A 21,751-nucleotide genomic window follows, 5' to 3' on the forward strand; every position below is an offset into this window, starting at 1 on the left:
ACTGCTGGGTTTATATTGTCGGTCAAGTTTTCTATAACGATGCAGGCAGACTGAACAGGATGACGATGAGTTGACAAAGATGTGAGAACCCAGTTTTAGTGCAGTTTTATTTTAGAAAGTGCAATATATCCAAAAACGTGAGTCCAAAGTGAAATCAAAACGGAATATACAGTAAACCAGAAGACTGGACTTGGACTTGGACTTGGACTAATTGCATGAAGACTGACACGTTGTTACATTAACAATACTCAACAAAGGACTCGAAAACATGATGGCTATATATACTCTTCCTGTGGTAACCAGATAACAAGACAACAAATGACAAGACTGAACTAATAATAAGGTGACAAAACTAATAATAAAAGAACCAATGACAAACTAGATAACAAGATAACAAGACAATGAACCATTAACCAATGATAAAAAAAAACATGAAACATGAGGGTAACATGACAAAACAAGGAACAGGAACAAGGAATTGATCTACTTCATTATAAAAGACTTGAAATTAAGACATGAATAAAATTAAGAACATAACACACAAAACGAGACGCATAAATAGTCGCTATCAAATTGACAGTGCAACAGTTTCACTGTCCTTACACTTGCACACATGGCATATAATTATTATTAATAAAATTAATATATTAATTTAAATTATTAAATTAAACAGTATTAACTTGGGTTTTATGAACCTAATGAAATTGAGTTAAAACTACAATAATACATTGATTTGAACTAATTTAACTAAATTATGTTGGCTCATTGAAATTGATTCAATCTGAATGAAACAAAAACTTTTTTCAAATTAATTACTTTTTCATAAAAATAATATTTGTTGAGTATCATCGATCCTTGTTCAAATATAGGTTCAAACTGTGAATGAGAGCACAACATTTTGTGTAGTTTTGTGATATACTTGTGTTATACTGTGCTATAAGAAATCAGACTTTTTACCTGGCAGACAAAAAAACAGGTGAAAAATATCCCATAGACTGCGAATGAGGGACCCAAGCAATTTAAGGAATATCGTAGAGACTGGGGATTGGGCTTTTTTCACCTGGACCTGTAATCAACCCCCTAACAACCACCCAGAACACACCATTAAGCACTGGCACATCCGCATCGTGGAGGTGAATTATGCAAAATTTCAAATTAATTTATTATTGTTGTAGCAAACATATGTAAAAAGTATTTACAACAAGAGCATCACATTAAACTACACTTAATCATCATGTTAAGATCCTATGATTTGCTTGAGGTTCCACAATGCCTTTTTTTAGACCAATGATCATCTTCAGATTAAAAATAAAAAAGGACTTCAAAAAATATCAGAATAGCAAGGGTGTTTTGCCAAGCTCAGTTTACAAAGGTTCAGTTCATGCCCTCTGTGAGGTGGCAGCCTCTTATCTTCACAAGCCAAACTCTTCTCTCTGAGTGGTTGAATAATGAGAAGAATTCTGAATGTCGATAGGTGGCTGAGTGGTGGAGAGCAGCAGCAATAGAGGGCTATGGATCACTGTGCTACTCTGTAGCCTCTGAGGAGGATATAAGGAAGTGTCCTCATGTACTCACGGAGACTTGTTGCCTTAAAAACTTTAAGACAAATAATTAAACCTCTTTCATAATGAAATTGATAAAAACAATTTATATATATATAAATGAAGGATCATCATAATCCTGAAATGTAGATGTGGAGAAGAAAATTTATCAGAATCAGGAACAGAATGAGCTTTATTTCCAAGTATGTTTACACATACAAGGAATTTGTCTTGGTGACAGAAGCTTAAAAAAGTTAATAGAAAATATAAGTATATATACACAATAAGACTGTATAATGTGTGTGTGTGTGTGTGTGTGTGGATAGCCTTATGGTAAAAAACAGTTATTGTGCCGAAGAACAGTTCTTATGTTTCTCTTGGGCGATAAATGGTTCTGGTGTTCAGTGCTCTGTAGAACTGGCCAGAAGGCAACAATTCTAAGAGATAATGGGCTGAGTGAGTGGGGTCAGGTGTGGGTTTTAAAGCCCTTTTCCTCACTCTGGTAGTGTACAGTTCTTGAAGGGAGGGCAGGGGTCAACAATCATCTGCTCAGCGGTCCGAACTGTCCTTTGTAGTCTTTTGATGTCCAATTTCATAGCTGAAACATACTAGACAGACTCAATGACTGCTGAGTAGAACTGTATCAGCAGCACCTGTGGCAGGTTGAACTTCCTCATCTGGTGAAGGAAGTACAACCTCTGCTGAGCAGTGGGTCTCCCACTTCAGGTCATGTGAGATGGTATAGAGCCCAGGAACCTGAATGACTCTACTGCTGCCACAGTGCTGTTCAGAATGGTGAGGGTCAGTGTTGGGGTATTCCTCCTAAATTCCACTATCATCTCCACTGTTTTGAGCATGTTCAGCTCCATGTTGTTTTAATTGCACCAGACAGCCAGCTGTTTAACCTCCCTTATGTATGCAGACTCATCGTCATCCTGGATAATACTCAAATAAAGCCATTAAAACCATATTCAAAACATGTTTTGAATAAGGAGTGAGATGTTGACCTCTTTCATAGGATGTTGAGTATCACGGACTGTATAGTAGCCCCAAAAAGCATCTGCATGCAAACATTTCTCAGGTGTTCCAGTCTCATTGATTTTAATCTGCAATTTAGAGATGATTTTCCCCATTTAAAATGATCAGAGAATTTGTTAAATGGCTTTCTCAAGTGCTTTTGGCTTTGACGTTTTTATTTTGCTTTATTATTAAATTTCTTTCTCATATGGAAAGCAAATTATATTTGATGTCAAATCTATTGAAAATAATTTTAGATGTGTATTTTATTATAAAACAGGGCACCTAAACAGACTGATAGTGAAGGCTCCCAAATTTGTATTGAGTTAATGATAATTTTTTTTCTGCGTCTTCTGTCTTATAAACATTAATTGGTTATGGCACAGCTGCATGTTAATTTAAATTTGGATGCAATGTTTATTTATTTATTTATTTTATTGGCCTCAAAATAGCCAGGAAATAAAATGTATTTGTAAAATTTTACAAATACATTTTGACTTTTTGTCAAGATTTTACACATTTCAATTTCACGACAAACAGTTTTCTAATACTTAATCAGATAAACAGCTATCTTTTTATATATATAGTAGAGTATTAAGAAGACTTTTCAACTTTTATGTACTGGTATTCAGCAATGAAAGCTCTGCTCCGCTTTTATCCTCAGTTTTGTTGTGCCATTGAATGGAATGAGCTGTGTTTAAAAATGGAACCAGACACTTAATGTCAAGTGGGGGTCCTATAATGTCTGTTGATAAGGGTAACAGTGTGTGCAATGAGTGCTTGCCCTTCAAATTACTTCTTAATATTTTATATATTTTCTCCCCTTTCATTTAATTTTACTTCAGAGGTATTTAATTTATCATGCTCAGAACACTCCGGTATTCTCATTCAAATTAAAGATTTATGAAATTTGTTGTCAAAGGAATTTTTCTACATCTAGGCTTGGGAATTATGTTTAGAAAAACAATTATCAAAGAAAAAATTATGGAATTAAGTGTTTCTCACACAGACTAGATATCCAGCTGTGAATTTCAAAGTGAAAAAATGTATTCATATAGTCTGTTGATCTATTCATGACCTTTTCTCTGGCACACTCAAATTTCAATGTCTTGCAAGTGTTGAATAAAAAATGTAATTGCTCTCACAAAGAAAGCAAATTATTGTAAAGTTTAAACAATTAATTTTGTTCAGCAGTCATCAAGTTCCCTATCTGTCACTAACTCAACGTTGTGTCGATGTGTCGACGGGTATAAAAGGAGTGACGCTGCAAACACACATCAGATATCTTCTTCAGAGCCGAGCGAGCAAGTTCACAGAGCTGAATTCCTCTGCCGTCTCCATTCATCTCTCTACGCTGTTGGATCTACGGCACATTTCATCGGTCCTCCACCTCGCACACCATGGTTTATATTATACTGTACATATATTATATAAAAACACATAAAAGAGTTTAATTTCCTCTAAAAGAGTGGCTCAAACGAAAAACGTATTTTTCAAGATGCCTTTTTCGTTTGTGTATATTTCCTGCTTGCGATCGTTACCCCTCCGCTTTCCACGGCCAGTATCGCTGCCTCTCGTGTTGGGCACTGCCCACGCAGGGACAGCACTTGTGGATGGATCATGCTCTCACTGTGAGGGAACGTTGTGGTCGCGGCTTTCTCTCGTAAGAGGGAAAGCCACCCCAGCGGCTCCCCGACTCTGTCCTTCTACCCACGGTTATGAGGTGGGGTCGGTTAGCGCTGGGGGCAATATGGGGATTTCAATGGGAGCTTCTCCACCTGGAAACCCCCCACGGATCTCCCATTCCCCAGCACGCTTGTTTGCCCCAGAGAGTCCACGAAGTGACCGCCGGCTTGTCTCAGGGCGAGGTTGCGTTCGTGGCTCGTGAAGTGGATGAGCTTTCGATTACAGCATCGCAGAGTGAGTTTGTTCAGTCTGTCACATGCGTCAGGATGGAGTAGAATCCTCTGCTCCCCCCTGAACCCTCGCAGCCCAGTGATTGGTCCCGGGGCTCCGAGCGCGGGCTTACGGCCATGCCCCGCCCCCGTACCTTTCTTCCCAGAAGTACGTGATGAGCTACCTTTTACTGCCCGGACCTGGTTCGCAGGCTCATCCTCTCTCACTACCCTCGACAGTGGGGCTGTCAGGGGGTGCTCGGCGACTCCCCAGGTTGGTAAGGCGATCGCGGTGCACTCCGTCACCTGGCGGAGCAGTCCGAGTCTCCCGTTCAGGGCCCTGGGTTTACATCGTCACTCACAACTGAGCTAACAGTGCCGCTGGACAGGCCACCTCCGCCCTGCACGCCACGGCTCTCCTGCGAGTGCACCAAGCAGTGGCTTTCAAAGAACTGCATGAAGGTAGATCTGACCCGAGATTTATGCAGGAGCTGCGCTCAGTGACTGGTCTCGCCCTCCGAGCGATGATGGTCATGGCGTGGTCTCTCGGGCAGGCGATGTCCACCTTAGTGGTCCAGGAATGCCACATTTGGACCAACTTGGACGAACCAGTTTGGCCTATTCAGCGGCACCGTAGAGGATTTCACCCAGCAATCCTCAGTGGTTAAAAGGCAGACGGGGACCATTCAACACATCCTGCCCCGGTGCAACGCAATGTCTCGCACCCCCGTCTGATTGTTTCCATGGGTGTCCCCCTGCGGCAGCAACACTGGCTCCACCACAGCCCACCCCTGTAGGCTGGCCCCGCCGTCGAGCCACCTGCAGAAAGCAGACACCACCCGTCTAATGGCCGGTCACCAAGAACCCAAGAAAGGCTTCAAAGCGTTCCCCGAGACGGTAGTCCAGGAAGTAGGAGACCCGCTGCACAGGAGCGGGTAAGAGCACCACTCCTTCCCCCGGTGGAGGGCCGAGTGGAGGTTATTTATTTCCTTTTCTTAGTCGTTATCATGACTGCCGGGCACCATTTCTCTCTCTGGAAGGTATGGCGCATCAGAGGCGGGCCTCCTGCAAAAATCTGTCCCTGATGTGATGGTCTCCATGGGCTACGAGGACAAAAATCTTCCTCCCCATCCCAGGCTGTTCCAGGAGCGTTCACAAGGAGCCAGGTAAGTGCTTTGATGTCTCTAGACTCAGCACCTCGGGCTCCGCCCCGTCGCAAAGCCCCGCCTGCTGGTATGTCCGATGCTGTAGTTCCCTTGGTCCCTCTCGCGCGGGGCTTGGGGGCGTGGCTCGCGCTCCCCAATCCGTCGCATTGGTTGATCATGATCGTCCGGCTCAGCTACGCGATTAATTTTGCCAGGCCCCTGCCCAGGTTCAACGGCGTCCGCTCCACTGCGGTTAGAGGCGAGAACGCCGCTGCCTTCTGCGCGGAGATTGCCCCCTTCTACGAAAGGACGCGATAGAGCCTGTCCCTCCAGCCGAGGTAAAGAAGGGGTTTTACCACTACTTCATCGTTATTTAAAAATGGTGGCAGGTTGCGGCCAATCTGAACCGGGTACATCACAGACTCCCACCGAGATGCTCACGCAGAAAGGCATTTTAGCGAGTGTCTGGCATCAGGATTGGGTCACGGCGGTAGACCTGAAGGACGCGTACTTCCATGTCTGATTCCTCCTCGAACCAGACTCTTTCTCAGGTTTGCCTTCAAGGGTCAGGCATATCAGAACAAAGTCCCCCCCTTCGGCCTGTCCTTGTCCCCTCGCGCCTTTACGAAGGTCGCAGAGGCAGCCCTTGCTCCGCTAAGGGAAGTGGGCGTCTGCATCCTCAACTATCTCGAGGACTGGCTAATCCTAGCTCACTCGTGTTACATGTTGTTTGCGCACAGGTCTAGCTGATCTGGATTCGGTTCGTCAAGCACAAGTAGACTTGTTTGCTTCCCCAGAATACTCCCACTGCCACTTTGGTACACTCATGCCCTGATCACCGTTGCACAGATGCCCTGGCACACAGCTGGCCCCTGGAGCTGCACAAGTATGCGTTCCCCTAGTGAGCCTACTTCAAGGTCAGGGAGGACGAGAAGCAGATCCTCTTAGTGGCCCCTTATTGGTCCTCCCGGATTTGGATCTCGGACCTTATGCTCCTCACGACAGCCCCCCTGACGAATTCCCCTGAGGAAGGACCTTCTTCCTCGGCGACGGAGCACCATCTGGCACCCGCGACTGGACCTCTGGAATCTCCATGTCTGGCCCTTGGATGGGACACAGAAGACTTAAGTGGCCTACAACCCGCGGTGGTAGACACGATCACTCAGGCCAGGGCCCCCTCAACGAGGCACCCTGAAGGCCTGAAGTGGCATCTGTTCGCTCAGTGGTGTTCTTCTCAAGGTGAAGACCCACAGAGATGTGCAGTAGGGTCAGTGCTTTCCTTTCTGCAGGAAAAGTTTGAGGGACGGCTGTCCCCCTCCACCTTGAAAGTGTATGCAGCCGATATATCGGTGCATCACGATACAGTGGACGGTAAGTATTAGGGAAGCACGATTTGACCATTCAACACATCCTGCCCGGTGCAACGCAATGTCTCGCACCCCTGTCTGATTGTCGCCAAGGGCGTCCCCCTGCGGCAGCAACACTGGCTCCACCACAGACCACCCCAGTAGGCTGGTCCCACAGAAAGCAGACGCCACCCGTCTTATGGCTGAGTCTCATGACATTTTATCACTGCTGGGTTAACTTGGCTGAAATTAGTTCTCCAAGACTTAGATCTTGGAAATTTGAGAACAAAAATACTATTGATAAGTAGAGTAAATAATTTGAAAAATTATTCATGTTATATTAGGTCTTTTTTTTTTTTGTCCTGCATCTGCAGCTAGGCTATGCTGTACACTCATAAAAATTAACTTGGAGCCAAAGATTAATTCATAAGATGGTTATCTGTGTGTTTGTATGAACCAGAGCATGCTACATCATATGTCTAGAGCACAATTAGACAATGTCTATGAATATAGTTATTATACATAAAGCATATATTCCCAATCTCTACAGACCAGTGGTGGAGGAAGTACTGAATCTCAGTACTTAAGTAAAAGTACAAATAACCAGTGACAAATTTACTTTAGTAAAAGTAAAAGTACCACAATGACAACCCTACTTAAGTTAAAAAGTAAAAAGTACCAGATTTTAAATGTACTTTAAGTATTAAAAGTAAAAGTACTTGCATAACAATTTATTCTCTTAAGGTCTATATTCTAATAATTAAAAAAGAACAGTATGGGCTGTGGCATTGTAATTGTGCTTACCATCTGTGGCCCAGTTTACATTCTGACTTACAATTCTGGTTATCTATCAAGGTTATCTGCAGAGTTAAACACCATTAGCTTAATTAGCATTAAAATACCATTAAAACCAACAAAGAAGACTGGGTATACATCTTTAATATTTATTTAACTGTAACACAAATATTACATGTTAATTGCAGTACATTAACCATTTTAATATTCTAACAATAAAATTGTTAATTACCATATGTTTAAGGCTGTAAACATTTTTGATTCAGTGCATCAGTTTTAATTTGACAGAAACATGTATTCTCTGCTTATAGTACATCTATTTAAATTTTCACACAACTTCAGACTTCAATTTGTGGCGGCCAGTGTTATCAATTCTGTGGCGCACCGCCACAAATTAGTCTATGTGTAGGAAACACAAACACTGATGACTATTGTATGTCGCTTTGGACAAAAGCATCTACTAAATACCATAACCATCCATATAATCATGACTAAAGCCCCCAAAAAAATATAGCTCTTATTTAATTAAAAAGCCAGTTCAAAGCCGCAACGCATCTGTGCCCCCTCTCTCTCCCTCCGTTTCCCGCAAAATATTAACGTTAGCTATCCAGTAATCTACTAACGTTAGCTTTATCTTCCCGGCATTTAGGTCTACGATGGATTTATAATAGCCATAACCATGTTCTTTTCACTATGATTGCTATATGTCAAGATGCATTTCGCAAGATTGCAGCATAAATACCACGTTACTAACCAAAATTAATAGCAGTAACGTACAACAACATGAACATGCAAAAGCAGCGGGGACATTAACTATCATAGTACTAGCTAACGTTAATCATTAATGTATTATTTAATTTTTTGTATAAAAAAAATACATTCTTACACAATCAAGTCAATGTGGCGATTTATGGGCAAACATTTTTAATGAAAATGACATTAATTCTGCTCAGCAACAAGATTGCTTACCTCAACATGTTTCTTCAGATTTGAAGGAGAGTTCTTGAAGGCCAGCAGCTCATTTTTTCGGGGCAGGCATAGTTTACATAGGAACCTCCACGAGTCGTTTTTTGATCCTGTAATTTCGAATAATTCTTGTAAATACGGCCATGGGTGGCTAATTGATTCAGGCTCAGACTCCATCGGATAAGGGCAAGCACCACACCCACAGTGACCCCTGACTGACCACACCAGACTATGCGGCCGTTGGAAAAGCGAAAGGGGCCGGGCTCTAGAATCTTTGGATCGAAGGATCTGATTGGGTCCAGAGCCTTAGTTATAGGGCTCTGATTGGGTCAAAGATTAGCGTTCTAGAATCGTTGGTACTATAGCAACCCATATCTATGGCAACCAAACTTGGCGAGACAAACGTCACGTGCGACGGACGGACGGTCAGGAAGACGTTTTGGCAGGAGAAAAACTGATTTTATGGAACGCTGTAGAAATGTAGAGGAGTAGAAAGTATAATAATTGCTGTAAAATGTAACGAAGTAAAAGTCAAAAGTATGCACTATTGATTCTACTTAAGTAAAGTACAGATACGTGAAAAATTTACTTAAGTAAAGTAACAAAGTATTTGTACTTCGTTACATTCCACCACTGCTACAGACACATTTGTGTGCTTGTGTTCATAATCTCGCCTGATCTTTTATAAGCTCCTTAACTTTCACTGGAATTGAAGTGATTCTTAAATTAGGGACATTTTTTAGAGAGATAAAAAATAGAGAGATTATTTTCAATACACATATTTCATCAGTCATGGAATAAATTTGTTTCATACAGAAAGGAGTAAATGTATCCTTAAAATGAACTTAAGATTAACTGAATGTGTTTTATATGCTCATAAAAGTGTTTATTTAACATAGGTTGTGCTATGATATAGGCTAAATGACTAAAAAGTAATCTCTAATTTATCTTTCATGTCTGTTTTAGAAATCCTGAATGGAGGTGTATATGTGGATCAGAATAAATTCTTGTGCCATGCTGACACCATCCACTGGCAAGATATCATCAAGAACCCCCGTTCTGAACTTCTGGTTGTACCCTATAACAATAGTGGGAACACATGTGAGTACCTACATGAGCTTTTAAAATAAAACCAAGCTATAATAATAGAGAATGTACAGATTGGTAAATCATATAAATTAACAGACAGCAGATGTGCAGTCAAGTGCATGTCCATGCTTTCATTCTGTAATGAAAATAAAATAATTAATAAATAAAAGATAAATAAATTAAAATATTATCTTTTATACAAAAAAAAAACATCCTTTTGCCAAATTATAATATTTATGATATAATATAATATTTCCATCAAATTTAATTCTGTAATTTTTAACTACATCAAATGAATGATATGAATAGGACCTATATACTGTATGTTGCATGTCCTGAGCAAATGTGGGACTCTAAGCAGTTTAATAAAAATGTAAATAATGGAGACAGGTTGTCAGTTGAAGTCCTCATTTAGTTTTTTTTTTTTTGTTAAATCATCTCAATCGAATATGTTACAGAAGTATAAAAATTCACAATCTCTATAAACAATTCCAAATAAATAAATAAAGAATATCAAGGCTATCATAACATTAAACATCAACTATGATTTCACTTCTATTGAAGATTAAGCCTGATAAAACATGAACAGAATAAAAAAACGTATAGAATACGATGAAAATTATACTATCAATAAATAAAGAACAAAACACATACTCAAAGTGATCAACCAGAGACAAATGAATAAGTTTCACAAAATAATTATTAATTAAATAATAAATAATGGACACACGCGTTTGGGCCATATATTGTATATACTGTATATGTAGAGCCTTATCACACTCTTGCTCGTGTGATATATATATATATATATATATATATATATATATATATATATATGAAATGAGCAAGAGTGCGATAAGGCTCTACATCAGCACTGCTGATATTCGGCTGCAGGCTGAATGCCATAGGTAATCAGTGCTGATTTAAAGCCATGATTGTGACTGTGATTGTTGCTTATATACAACAGTTCAATGAACAAGTAAATAATAAAAAAACAATTATGAAAAACTGAGTACGGTCATAAGAAACAAATGTGTGCAGCAACCAAGCCTTAATTAGTAATTCAGAAATGTCACTTTAGAACTAATATCACAGCTTGGGCTGTTTCTAACAAGTTACTGATGAAACAAGGATGTGTGTGTATATATATATATATATATATATATATATATATATATATATATATATATATATATATATATATATATATAGTTAAAGATTATTCAGTTCAATTTGATAATTTTGATAACTCGTAATTTTGTTATAAAATTGAAATGCATACATCTTAAAAGGATTTGAGTGTTAATTCATTAACTCTGCATATGTACATATTTATATATGTAAAATATGAAACATTAACAAACATTATTACATTATATTATATACTGCTTGCACTGACATGGTTATTAGAAGTATATGTTTACATGACACATTAGTAATTAGAAGTAATACATTGAGCAAGGGTTATAAAACAAGTGGACAAATCTTCCACAAGGAGCAAAACAAATTACCCTTGTATTCAAGATGCATAATTGACAGTTAGTCTTAGAAGTCTTAGTACACAACTTTCTTGTTTTAATGGTGTTAAAAATATGAGCTTTGCAGCACAGACAAAGAAGCTCAGACAGAAAAAAATAACATACTTTAACTGCTTAGAATATTGAATTCGCAAATTCCAAGTCTCATTTTCTTCAACCTACAAATGGTTCCATAAAGTGGCCATATGCTATTGAGAGCAGTTTTTAAGTACAGTAGCTTTGGGGTCTTGTTGCAGCTCCTGACAAATTACAGGCCATGGATCAATTAATGATTTCTTCAATATAATCACTCGTAACTGAGTTGATATTGTTGCTTGGGGTCACTCTCAACTACACTCACTCTGTAATTACAAAGCAGTCAATTAAACCTAATCAGTGACAAATCTGAGAGGGAACATAGTATGGTGATATCAAAAACAAATCCCTAGTGAACTAGTGTTGTTTAGAATTAACATGAACATGTATTCCGCAGGCAGAAGGTGTTATCGCTCATGTAATGGCCGCTGTTGGGGACCACAGGAAGATCAGTGCCAAAGCTGTGAGTATTGAAGTGGGCCAGGCAGCAACACAGTACCTAAATGTAATATCTCATTAGTGTTCATAGGTATTTATTCATAAAGTGTGGTTCTATCCCACATTTTGTAAGGGTTAGGATGAGCATGTAAATTGAATTATTTTGGGTTCAGAGATTTTGAAGTTTTAGAACAGTTGTGACAACAAATACACAATAAGTTTTCACTTTAGCATCAAAAATGCTTTACATACAGTGTATTTTATATTTATTGACCTTTGATTATGAGTAGATTTAGCTTTACAACGAGTGCAGATTATTAGACTTTTATTAGTCCCATCTGGATGTCAATTACAGGTCATTCTCAGACAAAGTTTCTGAATATATAGACAGTCTTTTGAATATTATCATAACATTACACATATTTCATAACTAGCATACATATGTGACTTATAAAATGTCAGGTTGCACTTTGAGTAAATTATTGACATTGTAAATCCTTTGAAAAAAAAATCATACAGTTGAAATATCACGTCAAGTAATTTTTATTTGTATAGCGCTTTTCACAACACACATCGTTTGATGTGTGTTCACAGAATAATTAATAATGAATGTAATATCTATAAAGTCTTAGTCATCATTGTGTAGTATAAAATATGATTGCAAATTGATTATATGAGGTTTATTTTAAATAATTCAACAACAACAAATGCCTATGCTGCAAGCTACAATTAATTATGTTGATACAGGCAGCTATGCAGTATCATGCTTAAAACTGTTTCTGAAGCATTGCAAAATATTTCATAAAAAAAATATGTTGACGTAAATGACATTAAAAATATTTAAAAAATTATTTGTCTGTTTATATATATAAATACGTATATAAATATTATACGTATATTATACTATATTATACGTATATAAAAGTATAAAAACTGGCAATTCATTTAAAGCTAGCTCTACACATTTTTTAATACGTCTTCACAGATCGACACATCACTTATCAGAGAAATAGAGGACGCCTACCTTGCACGCTTATATAACAGTGTATGGGGCGATACTGCCTGGACAAACAAAAACGAGAAGACAACAGCTCAAAGATTCCCCAATGCCCCAAAAAAGTCGTCGGAGTCCTTCTGGTTACCCTAGACAGGGGAACAAGGCGACGTTTGCCAACCTGGGAACGGGCTAAGCCTATGATTCTCGCATAGAGCAATAGATGGCCGGGGCCATTACATGCATCGAGGGAAGGGGGTCTTACCCAATTTCCTATTCTTTCAGGAGGAAAAGACCCTGCGGAGACCACACCTACCCGGCGGGGAGGTAAAGTGGTGAATACATCACATGTGTTTTTAGGAGACATGTGGGAGTGGCGCGGTGGTAGATCCAGCCCAGCGAGGGAGTGTTGCTACAACACGGCGATCGGAGGGCTGCCAGAACTACCTAAGGAAAACGCGGGTCCGCTTCGTAAGGGGACCGTATCGCGGAGAATACACACAGGGGGAGTCCGAGTAGGAGTCCTCACCCTGTGGAGCACCTATTCTAGTACAGGGTAGATTGAGTACCCGCAGTGGATTGGGTCGGCAAGTTCCTCCGCTGAACTGCGGACCCATGAGGTCTAGGGAGGAATCGACCAGTGATTTGAGAAGTGGAATCTCCTGGGAAAAAAAGACGCACAATTTTATCTCAACAGAGGGAAAGGGCGCTATATGCAAGCGATTCACCCGGCCAGCCCATCAGTGTGTTACCGAGTTCTACTGGCTTTGACCTGAGAAAACACAGGATGAAACTGACTCAACCCTGAGACTGTAATATCTCGTAAAGGTGTTGGGTGTTGCCCAACCCGCTGCTCTACAAATGTCTGCCAGGGAGGTACCCCTGGCCAGTACCCACGAGGACGCAACACTTGTTGAGTGAGCTCGGACCCACAAGGGGGGGGGGGGGCACGGCCTGGGTGTGATAGGCCAATGAAATGGCGTCTACTACCCAGTGGAAAAGCCTCAGTTTGGAGACAGCGTTTCCTTTCCGCTGTCCCCCAAAGCATACAAAGGGCTGCTCAGAACGTCTAAAGCTCTGCGTGCGGTCCAGATAGGTACGATTCAAATACAATCTGAACAACATAAGTTGGCTCCGCCCTCCCTCACGCATATTTGGTTCATTGGTTGACACTGCGTGTCTGATTGACAGGAACAACAGGTGAGGCTTTTAGTCTGAGCGGACAGTCAGAACTAATGTGTGCGCTTGAGCATTTAGGCCTATATTATTTAAAAAAATATATATATTTTGATTATTCGTATCTTAATTTGTTTTTAAATATTTTTATAAATAGATTCTGATGTGCGAGCCGGCTCCCAACGTTCACTTACAAGAGCCGAATCGATCGCAAACGACCCATCACTATTTCAGATGCGGGTTTCCTGGAGGGGTGAAAATGTCATCAAAATGTTGGGGGGGACAATAAACATAACAACTCAACATCTCAAGAGCAATTTTTGAAGGGGACACCAAGGGGTTTTTGTTGTTGCACCGTTTGCATTTGTATTATTTTATTTCTTAAACAATTATTTTAAGAATATATCATTATATTATTTACAATGCACATATTTTATTGATATTTTAGGGGGGGACAACCCTCAGATGGGGGGGTCCAGACCCCCCCTGCGATTTCCGGATATGGTTTCCTGACACGAAGGACGAGATGCCCACCTGTTTCTGCCCTCTACAATATTTGCAGAACATGACGTTGTTTTCGAACTCTAGCCATGGGAACATTTTGAGCCAATTTGCATTGATTCTATATGTTCTCCCTCCACCAGCTACAGTGGACGTTGAAGTGACAGCTGGGGTCACGGTAGCTTCGCTAACATTGTTTTCAGCATCCCTAACGTTAGCCGTCTCGTGTAAACCTTGTGAAGAGAATTCAATAGTTGAACCTTGTGAATCCCCCTCGCCAAATCCCTCTTTCTCCTCGTCTCTTTTTCGCTGAAAATAAAATGCGATGTCGCATTTTTTCCATTGTTCACCTTTCTCTCTCTGACTGGACCACGTCATCACAGAAAACTCTACTGTTGTTGGCACAAGCCGCTTGTGGAATGTGGGTCTTGTAATTAAAAAAAATTAATCTTAAAAAGGGGGGAGGGGGTTACGTTTGTAATCTATATTCGCACACTGTGCTCGTAAATAATTTTTCCAGTTCGCACAGGTCTATTTTTAGGGGAAAATGCGAGTGAAATACTCGCACTGTAGAGCCCTGCCGGGAGGGATTTAACCGACGGGTGCCTTTTAGGAACCTGATGATTAAGTCGTGCTTACCAAGGGACTTGCCATCTATTGCGTTGTGGTGAGCCACGATAACAGCGACATACACCTTTAGGGTGGAAGGTGACAGCCTCCCCTCCAGCCTCTCTTGCAGGAATAAGAGCACTGACCTAACTGCGCACCTCTGTGGGTCTTCCGCCCGGGAAGAACACCAATCTTCGAACAAACGCCACTTCAGGGCGTAGAGCTGCCTGGTAGAAGGGACTCTGGCTTGGTTGATCGTGTCTACGACGGTAGGTGGTAGGCCAGCTAGATCTTCTGCGTCCTGTCCAGGGACCAGATGTGGAGTTTCCAGAGGTCTGGATGTGGATGCCAGAGCAAAGAAGGTCCTTGCTCAGGGGAATTTGCCAGGGAGGGGCTGTCGCGAGGAGTACGAGGTCTGAGAACCAGGCCCGGGTGGGCCAACAGGGAGCCACTGGTGTGACTTGTTCCTCATCCTCCCTGACCTTGCACAGCACCTGTGCAAGAAGACTCACTGGGGGGAATGCGTACTTGCGTAGCCCCACGGGCCAGCCTTGTGCCAGTGCGTCATCCCTGAGGGGAGCCTCTGTTCGGGCGTACCAGAGCAGGCAGTGGAAGGTTTCTTGGGAGCCAAACAGGTCTACCTGGGCCTTGCCGAACCGTTCCCAAATCAGCTGGACCGACTGGGGGGAAGCCTCCACTCTCCACTGGGCAAGCGTTTGTGACAGCGCATCCGCTATCACATTAAGCTTGCCGGGGATGTGAGTGGCACGCTGCCGGCTCCAAAGGAGGAGACGACGGATGAGTTGTGACATGTGGCGGGAGCGTACACCGCCTTGGCGATTTATGTATGCTACCGCAGAGGCGCTGTCTGACCTGATTAGGACATGTTTGTCTCGAATTATCGGGAGAAACTTCCAAAGGGCAAAGAAAAGAGTCATCAACTCTAGGCAATCGATATGCCAGCGCAGCGGGACCCCTCTCCAAAGGCCCGCAGCTGCATGCCCTTTGCACACGGCGCCCCAACCCAATCTGGAGGCGTTGGTAGTGACCAGGATGCGTCGGATACCTGCTCCAGGGGCACACCTGCCCGTACAAAGCAGAGGTCTGTCCAGGGTTTTAGTGTTTTGCGGCAGGCGGGGGTGATTGTCACACGGTGCGTGCCATGGCACTATACTCGTCTCGGGACTCGAGTCTGAAGCCAGTGCTGAATCGATCTCATATGCATCAACCCCAGTGGCGTGGCTGCAGCTGAGGATGCTATATGCCCCAGGAGCCTCTGGAACAATTTTAGAGGGGCTGTTGTCCCCGGCTTGAATTTGGCAAGGCATCTCAGCACCGACTGCGCACGCTCATTGGTGAGACGTGCGGACATTGAGACTGAGTCTAACTCCATGCCGAGAAAGGAGATGCTCTGTACCGGGGTGAGCTTGCTCTTTTCTCGGTTGACCTAAAGCCTCAAGCGGCTGAGGTGCCTGAGCACCTGGTCTCTGTGAGTGCATAGTAACTCTCGGGAGTGGGCCAGTATGAGCCAGTCGTCGAGGTAATTGAGTATGCGGATGCCGGCTTCTCGGAGCGGGGCATGAGCTGCCTCTGTGACTTTCGTGAAGATGCGAGGGGACAGAAACATGCTGAAGGGGAGGACTTTGTACTGGAACGCCTGGCCGTCGAACGCGAACCGTAGGAAGGGGCGGTGTTGTGGCAGAATTGAGACGTGGAAGTACGGGTCCTTCAGGTCTACCGCTGCGAACCAATCTAGGTGCTGGACGCATGTTAAGATACACTTGTGCGTGAGCATTTTGAACAGGAGTTTGAGCAGATCTCGGTTGAAAACTTGCAGGTCCAAGATCGGTCGTAGGCCGCGCGCATGAATTTTGCATGTTCGCCGTGTACTGCGGAAAAGCGGACGCCGAAAAGCGGGGGTCTGGCAAACTGAATTGCGTAACTGGGTCGGATGGTCAGGTCCAGCCAGCGTGACAGGGTTGGGAAGTGAGAGCCACACATCCAATCTCCGTGCTAGGGACACCAAGGGGACGAGTATTTTTGAAGTGCCCGGCGGGGCTTCGCTGCTGGCGGATCAGGTAGTACGCCGTCGGGAGCCGAGAACGCGTCCCGAGGCTCTGAGAATGGCATTTGCGGGCCAGATGACCCAGAGCAAAGGAAATAGCTCTTATATTGAAAATTTGGGCACTGCTGCCCCGGTTAAGGGGAATGGCAAATGAAATAAATTCAAAAGAAGATTCTCCTCCCGGCCCTCCACCGGGGGACGGAGTGGTCTTACCATCTCCGGAGCTAACGTCTTGGGCTCTGGGTCGTCCATCTCAGGAGCGCCTGGGAGCCTTCCTTGTCCTCGAGGGGGTCCGTGAGACGGGGGAATCTGCTTCCTGCGGAGCGCTTGACGCGTGGGCTGAGAGCTGGGCCCAGGTTAAGGCGGAGCAGCTTGTTGCTTCTTCGCAGGGGGACACCCTCGGCGAGCAGATGGGGCATGGCCCATGGCTGCAGGCTTGCGGCGGGGCAGGATATGAGAGATTGCCTCCGTCTGTTTCTTCACCGCCGAGAACTGCTGGGTAAAGTCCTCGATGGTGTCGCTGAAGAGGCCGAAATGGGAGACTGGGGCGTCAAGAAAGCAAACCTTGTCGGTCTCACCCATCTCGACCAGGTTCGGCCATAGGTGTCGTTCCTGGACCACGAGGGTGGCCATCGCCTGCCCGAGTGACTGCGCTGTGACCTTCGTGGCTCTAAGGGAGAGGTCGGTTGCTGAGCACAGTTCCTGCAGCACGTCGGGATCAGGGCTACCCACGTGCAATTCTAAGCACCTTGGCCTGGTGTCTGACCTGATTAGGACATGTTTGGACATGTCCCGCGGGCCAGCCTTGTGCCAGTGCATCTTCCCTGAGGGGAGCCTCTGTTCGGGCGTACCAGAGCAGGCAGTGGAAGGTTTCTTGGGAGCCAGACAGGTCTACCTGGGCCTTGCCGAACCGTTCCCAAATCAGCTGGACCGACTGGGGGTGAAGCCTCCACTCTCCGCTGGGCAAGCGTTGTCGTGACAGCGCATCCGCTGTCACGTGCAATTCTTTAAGCGCCTTGGCCTGGTGGACTTGCAGGAGGGCCATGGCGTGCAGGGCGGAAGCGGCATGTCCGGCGGCGCTGTAGGCCTTCGCTGTCAGCGAGGATGTTGTCCTTCAGGCCTTGGAAGGGAGTACAGGGCAACCCCGCCAGGTGGTAGGGTTTCCGGGGCATAAGTGGAATGCAACAGCCTTGTCCACCGGGGGAATGGCCTTGTACCCGTGTTCCACTCCGCCGTCGAGGGTAGAGAGAGTGGATGAGCGCGTGGCCGTCAGCTCATCATGCCCGTCCGGTAAGAAAGGAACCTGGGGCGGGGGGGGCGCGGCTGTGAGCGGCGCACATGCCCGTGGAACCAATCAAGTAGCCGTGAGCGGGAGGGGACGGGATTTTCCGGTCCAGCCTCGTGCTCGCGGTACCCGGGATACCATAGTGGACCTCTGTGCATCAGGCTCAGACTGGGCGTGCAGACCCGAAGGTGGCGGCGCAGATGAGTCATCAACATCAGACGCCGCTGTAACGCTCTCCGATGCAGCGGTGATTATCGTCATCCAATTCTGGGAGCTCAAGGGACCAGCAGGCCGGCCACGAAGCGGGCCACACTCATCCCAAGCTCAGATGGGAGCAAGCAAGCGTGCCGGGGAGGCGGGTGGTTCGCGGGGATTTATCCGGCAAACACATCCCGTCATTGTTCCCAAATCGGGGGCGGCTGAAGTGACTTTCATGATAAAATAAAGCGCGACCGCAATACTGACATGGCTATGTTCTAGCCCTGAAAACATAGACCATTCAAAAATGCTGCCTGCGTGTAATCGCAGCCCAGGTACGCCAGGCAGTGTTTAGACCGTCAGAGATGGGTAGAAATCAAACGCATCCAGAAACTACACAGAGGCGGAAACATGTCTTTAAAAAGACACGTCCTGAAATGGACGTTCAACGCCGCTGTGTATTGCTCTTTTAGAGAAAATCACTCTTTTAAACAACTCTCTTAGAGTTTGGGTTTCTGCACTGTTGAAGTGCCCAGGGGCAATTTGCACTGCCGAGCAAGAAGGAGAAATCACCACTGTAATGCGCCCTCAATCTAACAGCATGCAGAGCGTCAGAGGAATAGTGGAACTGGTGTGATTTCATGAGAACAGCATGCACAACCATCGGCTCCGAAGAAACTTTCTGAATGAACTCTAGTATTTCCTCGCCTTTATACCCGTATGTCCGGGGGCGGGGTATGCAAATACTAGCTGCCAACTTCTCATTGGCCTTTTTTCATAGATCAGAGGTATATTCGGTGCTCAAGAGAGACCCCTAGGGTCGCTTCTCCGACACAACGTCGAAGAGAGCGACAGACGGGGAACACATTTTTAAGACTCTTTACACAATTTGGCCAAGATTATTTAGAAAACAAAAGTTGTTTTCAGCACGTCTACCACTTGATATTGCAATAACACATTCACAATTTAAATTTAGAAGTAATCCTAATAAAATCTATTTTTGGGTGAAATTTTGAAATAGGAGTTATATTTGTATGAGTGCACTCAAACAATGTAGTGGATGAAATATTAAATATGTATCATTCCTTTGTGGTTACACCACTTGACATTTTAGAACCATTTGGTCCTGTCTTTGTAAAAAGAAATGGTGCAAATCCCATTTCAAATGAAATGTACAATAACACAAAATATACATTTTAACTAAACTCAAGGATGCCTTTAAAAAAGCTTTTTCAAAGTTTTTACATTTTCTCATCTTGCCAACCCTTTTTTGTCATTGACCCACATATAATTGTTTGGCTGCAATGAAAATAACCTGTTAAAAAAAAGACACCAACAGTTAGGAAGGCATATTGTCAAACACAGTAGATCACCCAGGGAAGGAAAAACATTGTTGCACTGTTTTTTATTACATATTTTGATTTTGACTATGGGCTGATGCTTACAACAATCAATCATGACAATCAGTCATTTTATCCAGTAGAACAAGTTATAGAATTTGGTCACTTATGTAAGCATGTAAGAACATGTAAAGCTCAATAGCTTCCTCTGGAGAGGTTGGTGGATGAAGAGTGTTTTCTGCCATGGCAAGGCAACAAATGTCAAACACAGTATTATCACAGGTCCTCTCTGAAGGCATTCCTCCCTGCAAGCCTGTATCTTTTGTTGGGATACCTCTTTAAGGTACTACCTAGCACCAAAGAGTTGAGGTAGAGTGTACATCATCACTGGACGAAGGCGATTCCGGCGCCGTAGTTGCACTCCGTGGGGATCCAGTATTTTCAGACATTCCCTGGCTGTCTCTTGAGTCACCACGTAGCCAGCCTGGACGCATTTCAGATGCATCATCTTATAACCGTGAAGCATGCCATATCTGTTCAACTGATCCAGCAGAAACACTATATTATTATTATTATTATTATTATTATTATTATTATTATTATTATTATTATTATTATTTCGGACCCCCAAAAAGCGATAGCTCTTGTGAGGACTCTGTAATCTCCTCTGGTTTTCTTGTGACACAACCTGTGGTGATACATTTATGGGTGGGTGGCAGACACAAAGGGAGGGAGGGAGTGAGTGATGACAGGGGATGGCAGGTTCAGTTTTCACCACATAATTAGGGATAATTAAACAGAATACAGCTGCATAGAGTGTCAAGAGTAATTGGGGTGGTGGAGTTTTTCTGACAAATGTCCTGGTGACTTATAACATACTTAAAGAAAAGTAAAGTCACACAAACTCCTCAACTGATGTGAGAGGCTTACTTAAGTAGAGGATTGAGGGAAATAAAACACAAAAATAAAATGTCCTTTATATAGTAACATTTAAATCAGCTATTTTTGTTTAAGTCAGACATATAAAGATGACTGAATCAATCTGATCATATCAGGATACACCAACAAAAGTCATTTTTAAAGTTAAGATCAAGTAGAAATAACATCCCTAAGCTAACAACTCTTTTTATAGTCTAACACAAAAGATCATATGATTATTGAGCTATGGAGAAAGGCAAGATTTTCTGTGAATTGTGGTTTGAATTTCAGCATATCTTTAAAATACTTGTAGTTTAACACACAAGATGTATGGACTATTTTTTATTTAGTATTTTTATGGTATTTTTATTTTGTCATTTTTTGTAGTGTGAGAGTCACTAATTTTGCTGTATGGAAAAGAACAGCCTGCACATTCTGCTAAACATCTCTTTTTTTTGTTCTCATATGGGTTTCAAATGGCATGAGGATGAGTAAATTAAGACAAGTTAAAACTGAATTAAGGGTTGTCATTTTTAAATTTGTTTGTAAACTTGACCTTTCAAAATGTCTGTGTTTGCAGTAACAAAGACGGTTTGTGCAGAGCAGTGTGATGGTCGTTGTTTTGGTCCTTACGTCAGTAATTGCTGCCATCGAGAATGTGCTGGAGGCTGTTTTGGGCCCAAAGACACAGACTGCTTCGTATGTCACATATTCCTTCATTTATTCCTCATTCTGCATGATACTGTACGATTTTACAGTTTAGGTAATGATAAAAACCTAATCATGTGGAAATCAAACCATATGTAACAACTTTCATTCA

The 21,751-nt window shown here is 43.1% G+C and overlaps 1 protein-coding gene across 1 annotated transcript in view; it reads left to right on the top strand.

Moving 5' to 3' along the window:
• The window catches only part of LOC127651349 (receptor tyrosine-protein kinase erbB-4-like), a 213,951-nt gene that overhangs the window by 107,789 nt on the left and 84,411 nt on the right, over positions 1–21,751 (top strand). The window contains exons 4-6 of the mRNA XM_052137124.1: positions 9,672–9,806; positions 11,805–11,870; positions 21,512–21,630. Coding sequence (XP_051993084.1) covers positions 9,672–9,806; positions 11,805–11,870; positions 21,512–21,630 — 320 coding nt within the window. The remainder of the gene's footprint in view (positions 1–9,671; positions 9,807–11,804; positions 11,871–21,511; positions 21,631–21,751) is intronic.

Source organism: Xyrauchen texanus, chromosome 11 (assembly GCF_025860055.1).
Source record: "Xyrauchen texanus isolate HMW12.3.18 chromosome 11, RBS_HiC_50CHRs, whole genome shotgun sequence".
NCBI classification, from domain to species: Eukaryota; Metazoa; Chordata; class Actinopteri; order Cypriniformes; family Catostomidae; genus Xyrauchen; species Xyrauchen texanus.